General features: G+C 41.3%; 1 protein-coding gene across 1 annotated transcript in view; it reads right to left on the minus strand.

Annotated features, from left to right (window-relative positions):
* Window positions 1-4,404: 4,404 nt before the first annotated feature.
* The window catches only part of LOC308686183 (bactericidal permeability-increasing protein-like), a 72,904-nt gene continuing 58,435 nt past the window's right edge, over window positions 4,405-18,873 (minus strand). Inside the window, exons 10-16 of the mRNA XM_081358629.1 lie at window positions 17,890-17,949; window positions 17,645-17,812; window positions 9,389-9,456; window positions 9,239-9,281; window positions 9,091-9,154; window positions 5,547-5,623; window positions 4,405-5,399 (exon numbers count right to left, since the gene is read on the minus strand). Coding sequence (XP_081214755.1) covers window positions 5,358-5,399; window positions 5,547-5,623; window positions 9,091-9,154; window positions 9,239-9,281; window positions 9,389-9,456; window positions 17,645-17,812; window positions 17,890-17,949 — 522 coding nt within the window. The 3' untranslated portion in view covers window positions 4,405-5,357. The remainder of the gene's footprint in view (window positions 5,400-5,546; window positions 5,624-9,090; window positions 9,155-9,238; window positions 9,282-9,388; window positions 9,457-17,644; window positions 17,813-17,889; window positions 17,950-18,873) is intronic.

Raw genomic sequence — 18,873 nt, forward strand, 5'->3', positions numbered from 1 at the left:
ACCCTAGCAACTGCCTAGCAACGCCCTATTCACCACCCAGAATACCCTAGCAACCGCCTAGCAACACCATAGCAACAACCCAGAACACCCTAGCAACCGCCTAGGAACGCCCTAGCAACCACCCAGAACACCCTAGCAACCACCCAGAATACCCTAGCAACTGCCTAGCAACCACCCAGAACACCCTAGCAGCGGCCTAGCAACACCCTAGCAACCACCCAAAACACCCTAGCAACTGCCTAGGAACACCATAGCAACCACCCAGAATACCCTAGCAACGACCCAGAATACCCTAGCAACCGCCGAGCAACACCATAGCAACCACCAAGAATACCCTAGCAACCGCCTAGCAACCACATAGAATACCCTAGCAACCGCCTAGCAACACCATAGCAACCACCCAGAACACCCTAGCAACTGCCTAGCAACGCCCTAGCAACCACCCAGAATACCCTAGCAACCGCCTAGCAACACCATAGCAACCACCCAGAACAGCCTAGCAACCACCTAGCAACGCCCTAGCAACCACCAAGAATACCCTAGCAACCGCCTAGCAACCACCCAGAATACCCTAGCAACCGCCTAGCAACACCATAGCAACCACCAAGAATACCCTAGCAACCGCCTAGCAACCACCCAGTATACCCTAGCAACCGCCTAGCAACACCATAGCAACCACCCAGAACACCCTAGCAACTGCCTAGCAACACCATAGCAACCACCCAGAATACCCTAGCAATGCCCTAGCAACCACCCAGAATACCCTAGCAACCGCCTAGCAACACCATAGCAACCACCCAGAATACCCTAGCAACCACCTAGCAACGCCCTAGCAACCACCAAGAATACCCTAGCAACCGCCTAGCAACCACCCAGAATACCCTAGCAACCGCCTAGCAACGCCCTAGCAACCGTTTAGAGCCACATATAAACCATATTGCAACATATAGAAGCTATATTTCAGCTCCACAACATCGTACAGACATGGTTGTTGGCTCGTATGCAATCATGTACAACACCCTAGCAACCGAGTGGAGAGTTTTGCCACTGCAAGCACCATTTCACATTTTCTTCAGGAAATGTACATTCTAGTTTTTCTTCTTCTTATTATTATTATTCTGGACAAAGTTTGGCGCGAAACTCGCCCCGCACCATTTGTCACAGACCCATGAATGAGGTGTCAAATCGACCGGCTTATTGAGGAGAGGTGTGCTATGACTTTTATAAGCGATCGGGGGTGCGGTGTTCACCCCAGGGGCGAAAAAGTGGCCCAAAAAGTTCCATTGACTTAACATTGCGACGAACTTTGAGCACTCATAGCTCTGAGCGAGGATTTCGCAGAAACGTGTGATTTGCCACATTTGAAGAGGCTGACAGGCTCTGTAAGAACATACCTCACAATGGGGTAAAAGTTGCACCCCTGGGGGGCAGGAGCGTCCCAAAGTTGCCCCATTGACTTACTATGGGGAAGGAATGCCCCGTGAAACACACATGCTTTTCCTACTATGGTAAATTGCATAGGGATTTTGTAATGAACGTAGCTCTGGATCACAGTGTCATAGAGACAAGGGGGCGGGCTCATTTTACTCAGACGACCAATCAGTCTCTCAGGATCATTGTGAAGCTATCAAGCCACGCCCTAGCAACCATTTAGAGCACCTTAGCAACAAGTCCCATAGACTTCCATTGAAAGAGTTCAAAGGGATATCTCCGGACTGAATTGTCATAGAAACTTGAGGGTGGTCTCGTTTGACTTGGGGCAGCAAACAGCCAATCATGAATCACGTCAACTCTTCCTAGCCCCTTCCTAGCAACCATTGTCGAGCACCTTAGCAACCAAAATCCTAGAGGGATATCTTCCATTCTGAATGTCACAGAGGCATGGGAGTTGGTTTATATCATTCATAGTGACAAGAAGCCTTTGCAGTTTCATCATTGGCATCTGCCAAGCCACTCCATAGCAACCAAACAGAGTACCCTAGCAACCAAATTCCAAAGAGGGATATCTTCTATTCTGAATGTCACAGAGGCATGGGAGCTGGTTTATACCATACATACTGACAAGCAGCCTTTGGAGTTTCATTATTGGCAGCTGCCAAACCACTCCATAGCAACCAAACAGAGTACCCAAGCAACTATTTAGCAATACCTCTATCTCTGAATCAGAACATTGTATAGAGATGGGGGTTGGTTTATATCATTAATACTGACAAGAAGCCTTTGCAGTTTCATCATTAGCAGCTGCCAATCAACTCCATAGCAACCAAACAGAGTTCCCTAGCAACTGTTTTGCTAGACCTATATCTCTGCATCAGAACATCGTATAGAGATGGGGGTTGGTTTATATCATTAATACTGACAAGAAGCCTTTGCAGTTTCATCATTAGCAGCTGCCAATCAACTCCATAGCAACCAAACAGAGAACCCTAGCAACCAAAATCCAAAGAGGGATATCTTCCATTCTGAATGTCACAGAGGCATGGGAGTTGGATTATATCATTCATAGTGACAAGAAGCCTTTGCAGTTTCATCATTGGCAGCTGTAAAGCCACTCGCTAGCAACCAAAAAGAGTACCCTAGCAACCATTTTGCAAGACCTATATCTCAGCATCAGAACATCATAAAGAGATGGGGTTAACACAAGTTTGACTCAGGGCAGCAAACAGCCATTCATGAGACACCACAACACTTGCTAGCCCCTCCCTAGCAACCACTGTCGAGCACCTTAGCAACCAAAATCCATAGAGGGATATCTTTCATTCTGAATGTCACAGAGGAATGGGAGTTGGTTTATATCATTCACACTGACAAGCAGCCTTTGGAGTTTCATGACTGGCAGCTGCCAAGCCACTCCCTAGCAACCAAATAGAGTACCCTAGCAACCATTTTGCAAGTCCTATTTCTCTGCATCAGAACATCGTATAGAGATGGGGTTTGGCTCTTTTGACTCATGCTAGCAAACAGGAATTCCAACATGCAACACAAGCTAGCTGTGAATAGCTACATGCTAATAGCGATTAGGTAAGTGCTAAATTATGCCAAGAAAATGCTAAGAACTCCAATAGTAATCATCTGTGACAACTGCCAACCACATAGTAACACCATAGTAACCACCCAGAATACCATAGCAACCGCCTAGCAACGCCCTAGCAACCACCCAGAATACCCTAGCAACCGCCTAGCAACACCATAGCAACCACCCAGAATACCATATCAACCGCCTAGCAACGCCCTAGCAACCACCCAGAATACCCTAGCAACCGCCTAGCAACACCATAGAAACCACCCAGAATACCCTAGCAACCACCTAGCAACTCCATAGCACCACCCAGAACACCCTAGCAACTGCCTATCAACCGCCTAGCAACACCATAGCAACCACCCAGAACACCCTAGCAACCACCTAGCAAAGCCCTAGCAACCACACAGAACACCCTAGCAACACCCTAGCAACCACCTGAACAACATGAATAAGCCATATCTCAGCACCAGAACATCGTACAGACATGTTTGTTGGCTCGTATGCAATTATGTACCACACTCTAGCAACCGAGTAGCGAGTTTTGCCACTGCAAGCACCACTTCACATTTTCTTCAGGAAATGTACATTCTAGTTTGTCTTATGCTTGGTGGAGTTATGGCACTCCTTTGGTTCAGTTCTGGCAAAGAAGATGTGGGCCATATTTGGGCCACATAAAATTATATTTGGCTCACGCTTGGTGGACTTATGGCACTGCTTTGGTTCAGTTCTGGCAAAGAAGATGTGGGCCATATCTGGGCCGGCAAACACAAACTAATCTGGGCCACAGCTCAGCTGTTTATCTGGCCCACATCTTTGCCAAAGGAAATTTGCTGACGAATAAACTAATACTAATTATAATTACTAGTGACCCAAATTAATGTACTGGGTTACACCTAACACAAAATATTGCTGGTTAAATTTGACAATCAAAATAACCCATCTTCCCAAGGAATGTGAAAAACTTTTAACATTTTTTCCTCTAAATTTACCTTTCAAAATTACAACACCTGCGGAATCATTGCTACCATACGACATCCACATATCGTTTCCCCACTGACTCTTCCAAAACTAAAAGTCTGATTCAGATGCATGTCTCTTGAATGAAATAAAAATCACAGAAATATTTTAGACAAAACAAAAAGATTGCTTTTCTTTTAACTAGTTTCTCATACTTCTAACATTAAGAGAAAAAACAGCGAGTGAACCCACACTCACAGAAGAACTTAAGAACAAAAGTTTACATCTCCAAAACTTGTATAACATTTCAACTTTGTAACAAACTAAATATCTTAGAATCAATCAATATGGTCATGTTAGCGTCATTTTCTGTGTGCAAAGTGACGCACGGGATTCATCTGGGTTTTTTTTTTTTTTTTTTTTTTTGCTTCTCAGAGCTAGACAGCTGTTATCTTTTCCCGGGCATAGTTGTCACAACTTGGCAGCCAACAATGGCGTGTGCTTACTGCGTTCAACGTAAAATGCATTTTTTTATGTTTATATTTACAGAATGTTAATATTAATATAGAATTAATGGGGGGTTTTTGAGCAACAGAAATGGTGCCCCCCTGGGGAGTTCGTGCACTACGTAATCTGCGTTTAGGGAGCGGCGGTACTGAGCATGATGTCTATGATCAGAATAGCATCGCTTTACTAAACAGCCCAATAAAAGGAAGCATTGTGCACATATCAAATACAGGCAAAGCAACAAATTATTATTATTCAACATATCCTGGATTTTTACATAAAATATTCAGATGTAACCCCAATTGTAATCGTTAACAAGTCATAAGTAACTGAAATTAAAAATAACCTACCATTAAAAATACCACTCAGGACATGAAATTAAATTTGTATACATTGTCATTGCTTATGGGAGGTGCCCAATCTCATGCTTTGCCAATCATCTTTTCCAGTACACCTGACCTATTGTTTAGGAGCTGCAAAAGTTTGAGGAGTTGCAAAAGATTAGTGGTTCTCTAATCTTTGGTTCTCCAAGATTTAGTAGCCAGAGATTTGTCGTTTAGGAAGAGAAAAAATTACTTCCTCCATCAGCATAATTTCAGTTGAGTCGGCATCTGATTTATAGTAATTGTTCAAATGACCTTTCAACTTCCTGCAGTTATATTTGAACATTCCACTGCCTTCATGCATGCTTCAGATTGTAGAACTCACAAACACACGTGCTCAGGGTTCATATTGGAGACCAACCCCCACCCCATTCCCATAGAGTAAAAATTAAAATCGAAATTTTAAAGATGTAAATGATTTATTTTACAAATCATCTTTAAAAGCATTTTGTTTTTTATTTAAAATTCTTCACCAATTCAAGTGAAATTTATCCCGTGAATTGAACATCTGTTCCAATCAACAAGTAGTTCTGTGCAAAAAAAAAAAAGAAGTATATTAGTTTACTTATACTTATTATTATTAATGGTAATGTTATTATTATTATTATATTATATTAGTATAGTATTATAACAACATATTAGGGCAGTGTATAAAATTGTAGAACACTAATGCAAACCTTCAAAACCTGGAGTTGAATGTTTACAAGCTGCATCTTTCCAATGGCAGGAAGTGGATAACCTTCCTGTAAACGAGCTGAGAGGGAATTCCATGATTAAATAACATCTCTACAGCTACATCTATAATATAGCTTTTCACACTGCACTTAAAGGAGAACTCCGGTCAATTTTAACATTGAGCTCATTTTTTTGTACATTTGGAGTGCTGTCAATACAGAGAACAACGACAAAAATTGCCGAGTTCACGCACATGATCATAGGTAACTAAACCTATGTGCGTGAACTCGGCAATCGACTACTTTGGACTTCAACCGAAAACAGGATGTAAACACAGGTATTTGTGCTGGCTTAAATAACATCATTTTTATACATATCTTTCACATCTACTGCAGTCAGATTCACTCGTGTTCACTCAGAAGGAATCACTCACATTTTCTGTGCACTTGTAATGACACATCAAGGATGTTAAGAGGCTAAAAGCAGGTTTAGTACTTGCCCCATTGAAGTCAACAGGGTGCAAATTTTAAAAAGCGGATAACACGGTGTAGGCAACACCGATTTTTGTCGTTGTTCTCTGTATTGACAGCACTCCAAATGTACAAAAAAATGAGCTCAATGTTAAAATTGACCGGAGTTCTCCATTAACCCTGGGTTGTTGTCGTTCAAAACCCCGCTTTTAACTCTGGGTAAAGGAACATTTCACAACTAGATTAAAAAGTTCGTTGAGACAAACTTTAAGTTGGCTTGAGAAAGCCGGACCAGAAAGTTTGAAGAAGTTTAAAGTAGTTTGGAGTTTAAAGTAGTTTGAAGTTTAAATTAGTTTGAAGTTTAAATTAGTTTAAAGTTTAAATTAGTCTAAAGTTTAAATTAGTTTAAAGTTTAAATTAGTTAGAAGTTTAAAGTAGTTTAAAGTTTAAAGTAGTTTAAAGTTTAAATTAGTTTGAAGTTTAAAGTAGTTTAATGTTTAAAGTAGTTTAAAGTTTAAAGTAGTTTAAAGTTAAAAAGTTGTTGGGGGTTACTAGGCAGTTGCTAGGGTATTCTGGATGGTTGCTAGGCAGTTGCTAGGGTATTCTGGGTGGTTGCTATGGTGTTGCTAGGTGGTTGCTATGGTGTTGCTAGGTGGTTGCTAAGGTATTTTGGGTGGTTGCTAGGGTGTTGCTAGGCGGTTGCTAAGGTATTTTGGGTGGTTGGTAGGTGGTTGCTTGGGTGTTCTGGGTGTTGCTAGGTGGTTGCTAGGGTATTCTGGTTGGTTGCTATGGTGTTGCTAGGCAGTTGCTATGGTATTCTGGGTGGTTGTTAGGCGGTTGCTAGGGTGTTCTGGGTGGTTGCTATGGTGTTGCTAGGCGGTTGCTATGGTATTCTGGGTGGTTGCTAGGGTGTTCTGGGCGGTTGCTAGGGTCTTTTGGGTGGTTGCTAGGCGGTTGCTAGGGTATTTTAGGTGGTTGCTAGGGTATTCTGGGTGGTTGCTAGGCGGTTGCTAGGATATTTCTGGTGGTTGCTAGGGTCTTTTGGGTGGTTGCTAGACGGTTGCTAAGATATTTTGGGTGGTTGCTAGGGTCTTTTGGGTGGTTGCTAGGGTCTTTTGGGTGGTTGCTAGGCGGTTGCTAGGATTTTTTGGTGGTTGCTAGGGTCTTTTGGGTGGTTGCTAGGCAGTTGCTACGGTATTTTGGGTGGTTGCTAGGGTGTTCTGGGTGGTTGCTAGGCGGTTGCTAGGGTCTTTTGGGTGGTTGCTAGGCGGTTGCTAGGATATTTTGGGTGGTTGCTAGGGTCTTTTGGGTGGTTGCTAGGCGGTTGCTAGGATATTTTGGGTAGTTGCTAGGCGGTTGCTAGGGTATTTTGGGTGGTTGCTAGGGTGTTCTGGGTGGTTACTAGGGTGTTCTGGTTGGTCGCTAGAAGGTTGCTAGGGTGTTCTGGGTGGTTGCTATGGTGTTGCTAGGCAGTTGCTAGGGTGTTCTGGGTGGTTGCTATGGTGTTGCTAGGCAGTTGCTAGGGTGTTCTGGGTGGTTGCTATGGTGTTGCTAGGTGGTTGGTAGTTGTCACAGATGGTTACTATGGAGTTTTTATAGAGTTCTTAGCATGATCTTGGCATGATTTAACACTTAACTGATCGCTATTAGCATGTAGCTATGCACTGCTAGCATGTGTAGCATGTTGGAAGTGTTGTTTGTTAGCATGAGTCAAAAGAGTCAAACCTAATCTCTATACGATGTTCTGATACAGAGATATAGGTCTTGCAAAACGGTTGCTAGGGTACTCAAGTTTGGTTGCTATGGAGTTGCTTGGGAGCTGGAAGCTTTAAACTTAATAAGTTTAAAGTGGTTTGAAGTTTAAAGTAGTTTACAGCAGTTTGAAGTTTATGACAGATAGATAGATAAATAAGTTAGATAGATAGACACACACACACACACACACACACACTAACTCGCTCACACACACACTCACTCAGACACACACACTCAGAGTTTATGACTTCAGAGTTTATAAGTGTATAAATTGATGAGTTTATAAGTGTATGAGTTTTTGAGTTTTGAGTTTATAAGTTTAAACAAGTTTAGAGTTTATAAGTTTAAATGAGTTTAGAGTTTACAAGTTTAAATGAGTTTAGAGTTTATAAGTTTAAATGAGTTTAAGAGTTCAGAGTTTATTAATTTATGAGTTTGAGAGTTCATAAGTCTATGAATTCATGAGTTTATAAGTTAATTAGTTTATACATGTATGAGTTTAGAGTTTATAAGTTTAAATGAAGTAAATTTAGTAGTTTGAAGTTTAAATTAGTTTAAAGTGTAATTTAGTTTGAAGTTTAAAGTAGTTTGAAGTTTAAAATAGTTTGAAGTAGATAGATGAGTTTATTAGTTTAAATTAGTCTCAATGGCTTTTATATTATATAGAATGGCAGTTTGGGTTTCAAGGAGTTTAGATTAGAATTTTTGGCAGTTTGATTTAGTTTAGGGTTTCAAGGGATTTAAATTTGAATTTTTGGCAGTTTGGCAGTTTAAAAAACCTGAACATTCCGCAATTTTAATTCAAATGGTTTTTTCCCAGTTTTGATCGTCATTTTTAGGAAAACCCTAAGTCCGATCAGTGTGAAAAGATATAGCAACTCGAGTCAGAACAGTCTGAGTGTCTGAGCCGAGTTTGGAGTATGTAGAGTTAAAGCTCTAGGAGGAGATCCATTTAGTTTTTTTTAGTCTCAGAAGAATAATAATAATATGTTTAAGTACAATATCAGTAAGTTGGCTCTCTCAAGCCAACTTAATTATAATTTAGAGGCGGGGTTAGCACTGCTTTTGACCCAGAGTTATAAAACCCTGCAGGGTGCTGTGTTAAAATGTTACGGATATTCTTAGCAACCGACAGCCAAATTATGAGCAATGTGAAACGTGAAGCAAGATAATTCAGGATTTCATTCACTGGGGGTTTAGAATGACACAGGGTTAATTATTTCAGGTGTGAAAAGCCCTATTGTTAAAAAGTGAACTGTAAGGATTTTAAATTTCTCTAATAACAATAATAATAATAAACAAAAAAAAAAAAACATCTTACCGTTAATCTTGGGAATCACAGCAATTTTCAAGACCATTTTGAAAATATTGTCAAGAGATGTCACCTGTTGATTCAAATTTCATGATGATATTCTGAATGACTGCTTTCAGATCAGTCATAAAAAAAAATCATAGTCTGCTGTTCTTACCTGGAATGGTCCCACATAGCTTTTTGATAAGCTCATATAAATTCTGTTTTAAGAAAATTATGCCATTTGTATCAATTCTTAAGAACTTAAGAACAGAAACTCACATCCAGTTGTATATGGATAGACTGTGTGTATGACTCCAAAACTCACTTGTTAAGGGATACATTTCCTGCCAGTTTGAGCTCAGTCACATATATGTCGGCACTGACACTGCCCTCCTGTTGGTTGAAGGGAAGATTAATTGAAAACATTATAGTTATCTTATTTAACTCAGCTTGTGGTTATCCCTCCTCTTATAGTGAAAGTTCCATAAAAACTGAGACTCACACGGACGTCAAATTTTCAGTCAGTTTACTTCAGAAGAAAAAACAACAACAACTGGAGTACTCGACAAGGCTTAACAAAAAACAACGTCATCAGCATACTTAGTATGCACCCAAAGTACACTAGGTTAAGGTGCACATCATTCAAAATAAACACAAAACGTAAAGTAATAGTGTTTTCTCATTATTTACACTTAGCCAACACATATGTCTATTCAGAAAAAAAACCCTAAATAATTGTACAACAACAAAAGTTGCAACATCCTCCCACCCGATAAACTACGTTTATCTATATTAATTTCAAGGATGTTTGATCAAACTAATTCCAAAGAGTATAGAAGTTGCACATGTCTTCTTAACACACTGCCTGATGAAGTACGGACACAGCATGAGCGTACCAGGCCATCTCGTCCTGAATTCAGTTTCTCAATTCTTCCCATTTTCCAAGTTTGTCGGGGTACTTTGTCCTCTCCAATTAGAACAACATCGCCTTCCTTCAGCATAGTAGCCTTTATTAAATCACTCGTATGAGCTGACTTTAAATCCATTAAATAGTCTTTTCGCCAGCGATTCCAAAATGTAGTTAGGAGTCTCTGACGGTACTTCCATCGGTGAACTGCATGTTCCTTGTTCAAATTTGAGGAACTAGACTCCGAGACCATAGTCTTTGGTGGCAGAGAAGTTAGTCTTTCCCCTACCAAAAAATGCGAAGGTGTTAGAGGTTGGGGCTCATCCGCGTCATTGTGCACATATGAAAGTGGTCTAGAATTTAGAACTGCTTCCACCTCTGTCAAAATAGTAATCATCTCTTCAAAGTTTAGTGAGGCTTTTCCAAGGACTTTTTTCAGACAATTCTTTTCGGATCTAACAAGTCTCTCCCAGAAGCCTCCCCACCAAGCAGCACGCTCCACAATAAATTTCCAAGTAATAAACCTCGAAGAAAAAAAACCCCGTAAGCTCAGAGGTTTTGAAGGATTCCCACAGTTCTTTCAAATCCTGGTCTGCCCTTTTGAATGTTTTTGCGTTGTCCGAGTATATTATTTTGCACAAACCTCTTCTTGCTATAAATCTTTTCAGAGCAAGGAGAAATTTCTCTGTGGTCTGGTCTGACACCAACTCTAAGTGTACTGCCCGAGTAACAGCACAAGGTAAAGAGTGCAATGTATGCCTTTTTTGATGCACCGTTTGATTTGACATACAATGGGCCAGCAAAATCAACTCCAGTGACTTCAAAGGGTGGTGCTTCAGTAACTCTGTCCCTTGGCAGAGGTGCCATAGTTTGCTGAGCTGGTTTTGCTGTCAATCTCTTACAAACATGACAGTGTCCTACAATTTGCTTCACAAGCTGTCTGCTTCGCAAAATCCAATATTTCTCTCTCACCTGAATCAGTGTATCTCTTACACCTGAATGCATCACTCTTTCATGATCTCTCTGAACTAGTAATTCTGAGTATCTTTGCTTTGTGGGGAGCACCCATGGGTGCCGTTCTCGGAAACTAAACTCGGACTGTTGTAATCGTCCGCCTACACTAATAAGTCCATTTTCATCTAAGAACGGCTTAAGATCCTTGATTTTGGAGTCTTTGTCAACCATTTGACCTAATTTGAGCAAATTTATTTCCTCAATGAAACTCTGTTCCTGAGTTATCTTTACCCATTGCATTTTAGCTGCAAGTATTTCTTCTGCTGTGAGTTCGCCTTGGATTTTACATCTGGATCGAGCATTGGTTATGAACCTCTATCCATGCAGTTATTCGTAGCACTGTCTTCAATCTGCTATATTTCTCCAAATTCAACAGAGGTTCTATTGGTGTAACACCACCAAACTGCAAGGTGACCTGAAACTTAGACCTCAGTTCAGTGTTCATTTCAGCAACACAATTTTCCTCAGATGGAAAATGTGAAGGTTTAGTGCAACCGCAGTCGCACTCGATCCCCAGATCCCAGTCTAAGCTATGCTTAGAGCTTAGGCTATGGGTGTTTCAGCCGGAGCCCAGCCGTTTTGGAGGTCCAATGGTTCAGGGCTGATAATGTTACCCGGAGCCCAATCGCTTTCAAGGCACGATTCCAAGTCTATGCGATGTTTGGTAGTTTTAGCCGGAGCCCAGTCTTTGTGGAGGTCCGATGGTCCGAGGGCGTCAGTCAGAGTATTTAGGGTTGCGTTGTCGTCGGGAGGGTCGAGAATGCTGCCGAAAGAGATACCGCAGCTGCACACATGATCGTGTTCTGAAGCGTTGTCTTCAGCCATGGTTTATAAATGCTGCTTGGGAGGGTCTGGTGCCCGGAATTTATGATCGCTGTAGAAAAGGAGGGTGGGGGTGTTGGAGCACTTCAGCCTTGATTTATAATCGACGGCTGGGAGGGAATGACAGTCGAGCTTTATGATGGCTATAGTGAATGGGCGGGGACGGCAGAGCGTATGTACTGCCGCGCGCGCATCTCTCAGGGTGGAACAGCTGCACTTTAATTTTGTTGTATCCGTCATGCATGTCGCACCATTTGAACATTTTGTTGATGATTGAAAAAACCCTATTCAGTAGATCCAGATCGCACTACTTGAACAAAAATTGCATTTCATACAGATCGTGATGCTCGTTAGGCAGGATGTGCCCAGACCGAGTGTTGTTGAGCTTTGTCTTGTCTTTACAGCTGAATATGTAAACAGAATCATTCGGCTTCTTTTGGTCACCTACCACGCGGTACCAGACGTTCGGGGTCGCCCCGTCCCACTCCCCCACGAACAAAGGCTCCTCACCACCATCGTTCAGATCCCTCAAGACACGATTGTAAAAGAGAGACCAGTCTTTTTCAGGAAATACCACACACGCGTCTTCCCCAGCCTGAAACTCGCCGACGCCGTCAGTGGTGTAGACTCAGAGCGTAACAACTCGGGTTGGTTTGTGAAATTTGTATCCGAATACACGGTTACTACACATCATAAATTCACCTTTAGTCCATTCCGAAATTTCATGGAGAAAACTTGTCAAACGGATGTGTCCGAAAGGTTTTCTCGGTGCCATAGTCAGACTTTCCATCATTCGGCTGCTCAGCCCCGCCTCTTGGGATTGAGGGGAGGATAAACCGTCCATACTCATGTAGCTCATGTTTCTGGTGGTGGTAGAACACACTGACCCCATTTATATACGCTGCTCTGGAATGTGGAGGGTGGGAGGGAGCGTCTGTGACACACCATATAACCAGACACACATGTCCTATATATATGTCCTACACCAACTTCAAAAGCCAAAAGCTTCTGTCAAAACTACATGATCGAGGGCTAAAAAAGGTTGAAAAAAGGTCAAACAACTACCCGTCAAAACAATGATTTAGGGATAGCTAGGTCATAGGGCAAAAGCAACTGTCAAAATCACATGATTGATAGGGAGGATAGGTCAATAGGTTAATCCCTGACCCCATTCCGGAAGTTCAACCCATCAATCAAAAGGGCACCGGAAGTTCAACCTGTCAAAAGGTCAAAGGTCAAAGTCATAAATCATTTTGACATAAGGTGTCTCATAGGTACTACTGACCATGATTCAGGGTTTGTGAGATTCTGTATCTCAGCCACTCTATTAGCTACAAATGGTTTTCATTTCTGTGCAGAACTCTGTATCCAGCGTAAGACAATTACTGAAACTGTCCACATGTGAATTAGATTTTTCTCCATCTTCAAGGGACGAAGCAGATTATGTCCTATTCTAGCTCCGATTAGAGCTCCCATTAACTCTAGACGTGGTAATGTAAGCTTCTTCAAAGGAGCAACTCTTGTCTTTGATGCTACAAAACTGGTTACAGTTTCTCCACTTTCATTTTCTCCATGAAGATACGCAACAGCGCTGTATGCCTTTTCACTTGCGTCACAAAACATGTGCAATGTGTGCGCTTGAACGTTAGGTTGAATCTCAATTTTGTACCATCTTGGTATGGCGATCACACTAAGCTGTGGCACTTCACTACACCACTGATTCCACACTCTCGTCAAATCTGGAGGCAACTGTTCATCCCAACTAAGTCCCCTTTCCCACATTTCCTGAAGTAGACATTTCACTCTAACAGTGAAGGAAGTCAAGAACCCTATGGGGTCAAAGATACGGGATGATGTTTGCAACACATTTCTTTTTGTGTTTCCTTTTTCCTCCAAAACACTCAACAATAGCTTGAATTCAAACACAAAATCATCGCTTTCTGGTCTCCATACTAAACCTAATACTTTTAGCACATTTCCACTGCAATCCGATACTAGGTTTTGTTCCATCGCATTTTCTGTCCATCTTGCTCTTAGTTCTGGTGAATTTGTCACCCATTTACACAATTTCATGCCTGCATCTAGTAAGATGTCTCTGGCAGCTGTGGAGATAGTGTATGCCTCATCCACCTTACGAGAACTCACAATAAAATCATCCACATAGAGCGATTCTCTTAAGACTTCCACTGCCTTAAGCTGTTCAGACTCTTTTTGTTGAATGTGATGCCTAATAGTTGCAGCTAACAAGAATGGACTTGGGGAAACTCCAAAAACCACTCTGCACATTAGCATAATGGCAGCTCAATTTTCTTATCATCAGTCAGAGGACCATGTAGCCACAGAAATCTGACAGCATCCTTTTCTTTGTCTGCCAGAGCGATCTGTAAAAATGCTTTAGTGATATCAGCCATAAATGCAATTTTGTGCAATCGAAACTTGATAAGCACGTCCAGCAAGTCAGGATTCAATTTTGGTCCCGCAAACAAGCAGTCGTTTAGTGATGGACAACCCTCCTCATGTGAGGATGCATCAAACACTACCCTTAGTTTAGTTGTTGTTTTGTCTTCTCTAAGTACAGCGTGGTGTGGCATATAGTATTCAACAGCATCTGTTTTCTCTGCTCGTGGGTCATTGTCTGGAACATCTTCACAAATGCCTTGCTGTACAATACATACCGTATTTTCCGGACTATAAGTCGCACTTTTTTTCATAGTTTGGCTGGTCCTGCGACTTATAGTCAGGTGCGACTTATATATCAAAATTAATTCAGACTGAGATGAACCAAGAGAAAACATTACCGTCTAAAGCCGCGAGAGGGCGCTCTAGTTGGCGGAGTTGTTCAGAAGCGACACCAAGGATGAAGAAAATGATGTGGAATGAGATCGCGGGAGCTTGGTGAACTTGTTTACTGGTAACTTGCTTGTTGGACTCGCTGGCTTATGTTAATTTAGCCTATTCAGCCTCCCAGGTATATGTTCTTTATGCTATTGTGTAGCTGAATAACTGTTAATGTCTTGCGTTAACATACCGTCAGCCTGTTGTTCTGTGTACTACTGTGTAGTTGAATAACTTGCCTTTCCTGATTAAATGTCTGTTCTTGGTCTTGGATTTTGTGAAATAAATTTCTAAATAAATGCGACTTATAGTCCAGTGCGACTTATATATGTTTTTTTCCACTTCATGACGCATTTTTTGACTGATGCGACTTATACTCCGGAGCGACTTATAGTCCGAAAAATACGGTAGTCTTCTATTACATCTCTGTAATTCGTGTAAAAAGTTACGTCAGCCTTTAGGTTTCTCTGCAGCTTCTCAAACCTCTTCTTCGCCACTTTGAAGTTAGTTTTTAGTTCTGGTTTATTTGGTTTCCAGGGTAATTCAACCTGATAACGTCCATCCTTAAAAGCAACTGTCTGGTTAAAATGTCGTACGGCTTCCATTTCTTCTGGACTGTCAGTCGTCTTGTTCAGTATGCCCAAAGACTTTACTTCCCAAAAAGCATGCAACTGTTTTGAGATCTGTGTGTCTTCTTCTAAACATATGTGCATGCAGGTTGTGTCGGTTACGCTCAACATGGGAATCGGTCCTTGTACAGTCCATCCAAACATACTTTCCAAAGCCACAAGAGATTCGGTTAATCTCTCAACTCTACCTGTTACTACTTGCCAGTAGTAGTCTGCTCCTATTAATACTGAAAGCTCAGAATCATTAGTCTCCTCAGAGAAAAAATCTGCAAGTTGCAGACACTTAGCTTCAAGCTTCCTTTGCACGTTCTCCAGGAACTCTCATAACCGCAGTACAAACTTGAGGAGTCTCTATGGCTGTGATTTCTATTCTTTGTTTATCATTCCATACACTTTCAAGTGTCAATTTCAATGTAGTTACAGGACATTCAGCTCCGAAAGTGTGAAGATTCAGTGTCTCTTTATTCAGCACTGGTAATTCTAGTGTTTTCACTAGACTCTCTTGCACAAAGCTTCTTTGGCTGCCTCCGTCCAATAAACAGCGTACTAATTTCCTACCTGTTGGACCCTCTATCCATGCCTTAACTGTTTGAAGCAGCACAGTTGTTTGTCCTTCGGCCTTTGGTTTCACAGTGCTTGACACCGATGACACTACAGCTTCAGAGCTAGTGTTACAATCTTCCACACTGTCACTGCTAACATTAGGCTGCTCGTCTTTTTGCTCACAGATTGACTGATGATGCTTACGTCCACACTTAGCACAGGTAATTCCCTTAACTCTGCAAAACTTTGCTATGTGTTTTGGCCTTAAACAAGCAAAGCATCTTCCCAATTTTTTCAGCTTGTCTTTTCGATCAGACACTGAATATTCAGAGCATATTTCAGGCTTATGATTTAGCTTCTCGCAATATACACAAGATTTGGGAGCATAACTAGCAGTGTGCAGGGCGGCTGCAGAAGACATCGTCCATTTTTTTAACCTTGGTTCATGAGTCATCTCAGATTTAGTGACAAATCTGTTACTGAACGGTTTGTCCCTTTTTGAGCTTTCTGGTCTAGTAAGTTGCAGTGCTCTTTCTCGACTTTGCACTTCCTTTTGTAAAAATTGAATAAGCTCAGGCACTTTCCATTCACCACCAAAGTCTAACTGGCGAGTATAGGCTAACGCAATGTCCTCTGGCATCAACTGCAATAACACAGGGCACAAAAGACTGCCATACGTGTCACATGGAACACCTAGAGATTCCAAACTTCGAATTTGAATTTCACATTCATCATACAGACTTCTCAACGCGTTTATGTCTGACGATCTCTTTAGTGGAGTCAAATTAAGAAGTTTAGACATGTGAGCACTGATAACAATATCCTTTCTTCCGAATCTGTTCTGTAACAATTAGTTGGCTGCATCATAATTACTGTCCGTCAGAGTGAGCCCTGATACTGCGTTAGCCTCTGCCTCAGCCAAGTATGTTTTCAAATAGGCAAATTTCTCTTTCTTACACAGCGCTTCATTAGAATGAATTGCGGCTTAATACTGACTCCAAAACTCTTGCCATTTGCTTATTTCCCCAGTAAACTTGCCAATAACTAATTTAGGTAGCTTGACAGACTGTTTTTCTGACGATCTTTTTTCGTGGTTCGCATTTGCATCTCTTACCCGTTCTCTCTCTTGTTCGCGCTCCCTTTCTATCAGTCTCATTGCACGGGTTTTCCACATAGTAATGCGGTCCTGATATTCCAGCGCGCTCTCTACCTCTCTCTCCAGATCGCCTGTTGGAGTTTCGTTTTCAATGCCTTTGTCAAGATCCACTAAACTTTCCTCTTTCGTGGATAAAACTGAAAGCAACTCACGCAGCTTATCACAGTCTGGTTCTTCTTTACCGATCTCCTCTTGCAAATGAGTCAGCATCTTCGTCGCCGAGCTGCGGATAGTTTTCCTCTTCTTTTTCATCCGTTCTAACTGTTCTGCCATCTTCATTCAACTTGCTTCCAAGTTCCATCTAACTCCGAGATTCTTAATTCGCGACTATCCTGTGTCCGTATCCCGGGTTTCGGCACCAAAAACTATAGTGAAAGTTCCATAAAAACTGAGACTCACACGGACGTCAAATTTTCAGTCAGTTTACTTCAGAATAAAAAACAACAACAACTGGAGTACTCGACAAGGCTTAACAAAAAACAACGTCATCAGCATACTTAGTATGCACCCAAAGTACACTGGGTTGAGGTGCACATCATTCAAAATAAACACAAAACATAAAGTAATAGTGTTTTCTCATTATTTACACTTAGCCAACACGTACGTCTATTCAGAAAAAAAAAACTAAATAATTATACAACAACAAAAGTTACAACAACTCTTGGTGCATCTTACCAGATTGAGGACAAAGAGTGGAGATAGTGTGCTGTTGGGCTGAATAGCGTAAGCTGTCACTGTACTGATTGCCTGGACAGTCATGTTGTTTGGTTCCAAAATAATGATCGGCTCCTTAACTGTCTCAACCAACAGTTTCATCATCAGACCAGGATACATTTTCGCAATCTGAAATAAATCACCTTAGACTTGGTGTTTTTTGTGTTTTGAATTTAATGACTGAACGTGGCTATTTTTTTTCATACTTGAGGAATGAATGCTCCAAATGTCCTTGTGTTAAGACGAATTGGAGAACCAGAGGGAATCTGCAATAAAACAAAAACAAAAACAAAATATTTTAAGCAAAGTATTTTAAATTTTGAATAAAAAGTCCCTCTAATGTCCTCATAGTTGGGACAGCTGATGAGAAAGTGTTGCTCTGTCTCCACTTCTCCCTGGTCACAGTACAGTCAGAGTGTGATTGCTCAGTCTGCACCTCGTCATTCTTCTTAATTTACAGTCTTTCACTGTACTCGATAATACTCATTTTCCATTTCCGTTATTTTCGTCTCTAAATGTTTTGCCTTTTCAAAAGTTAATCTAGCTTTAGAGCTTGTGATGCTGATTATTTGGCCTCTAATATAAGCCTTGAAGGCCTCCCATCTCATGCCTGCTGAAGTTTATGTTGTATTAGTTTTCAAAATATAACCTGATTTGTTCATCCAGAAAAGAGACAAAACCAGGGTCAGTCAGCCACTTTTGTTTGCAATGCCGAATCTTAGCGTCTTTCATTAGCTTTGAGTCCTGATATACCAATGAGTTGGGAGCATGATCTGAAATTAGGATAGCATCATAAGTACATTCCTTGACTTTGTGCCTTAGCTCTGCAGATATCAAAAAGAAGTAAATTCTTGAATAGGACTTGTGTATACCGGAATAAAACGAAAACTTTAAATCGGCAGGATTTTCTTCTCTCCAGATATCTATTAGGTTAAATTCTTTCATGAAGTGATGTATAGTTACCCTACTACGAATGTGAGACTCTACAGCTCCAGAGCTCATATCCTTCGCCGGATCTAATGCACAGTTAAAATCGCCCGCCACCACACATTTACCAGGAAGAGTGGACAAAATAAGAAATAAGTTTTGAAAAAAGTTGGGGTCATCTGTATTTGGTGCATAGATGTTCGCCAAGATAATTTGCTCTTTTAGTAAATTTCCTTGAATGATAAGGTATCGTCCAAATTTCT

Source organism: Scardinius erythrophthalmus (assembly GCF_964197995.2).
Source record: "Scardinius erythrophthalmus genome assembly, chromosome: 25".
Classification (NCBI taxonomy): domain Eukaryota; kingdom Metazoa; phylum Chordata; class Actinopteri; order Cypriniformes; family Leuciscidae; genus Scardinius; species Scardinius erythrophthalmus.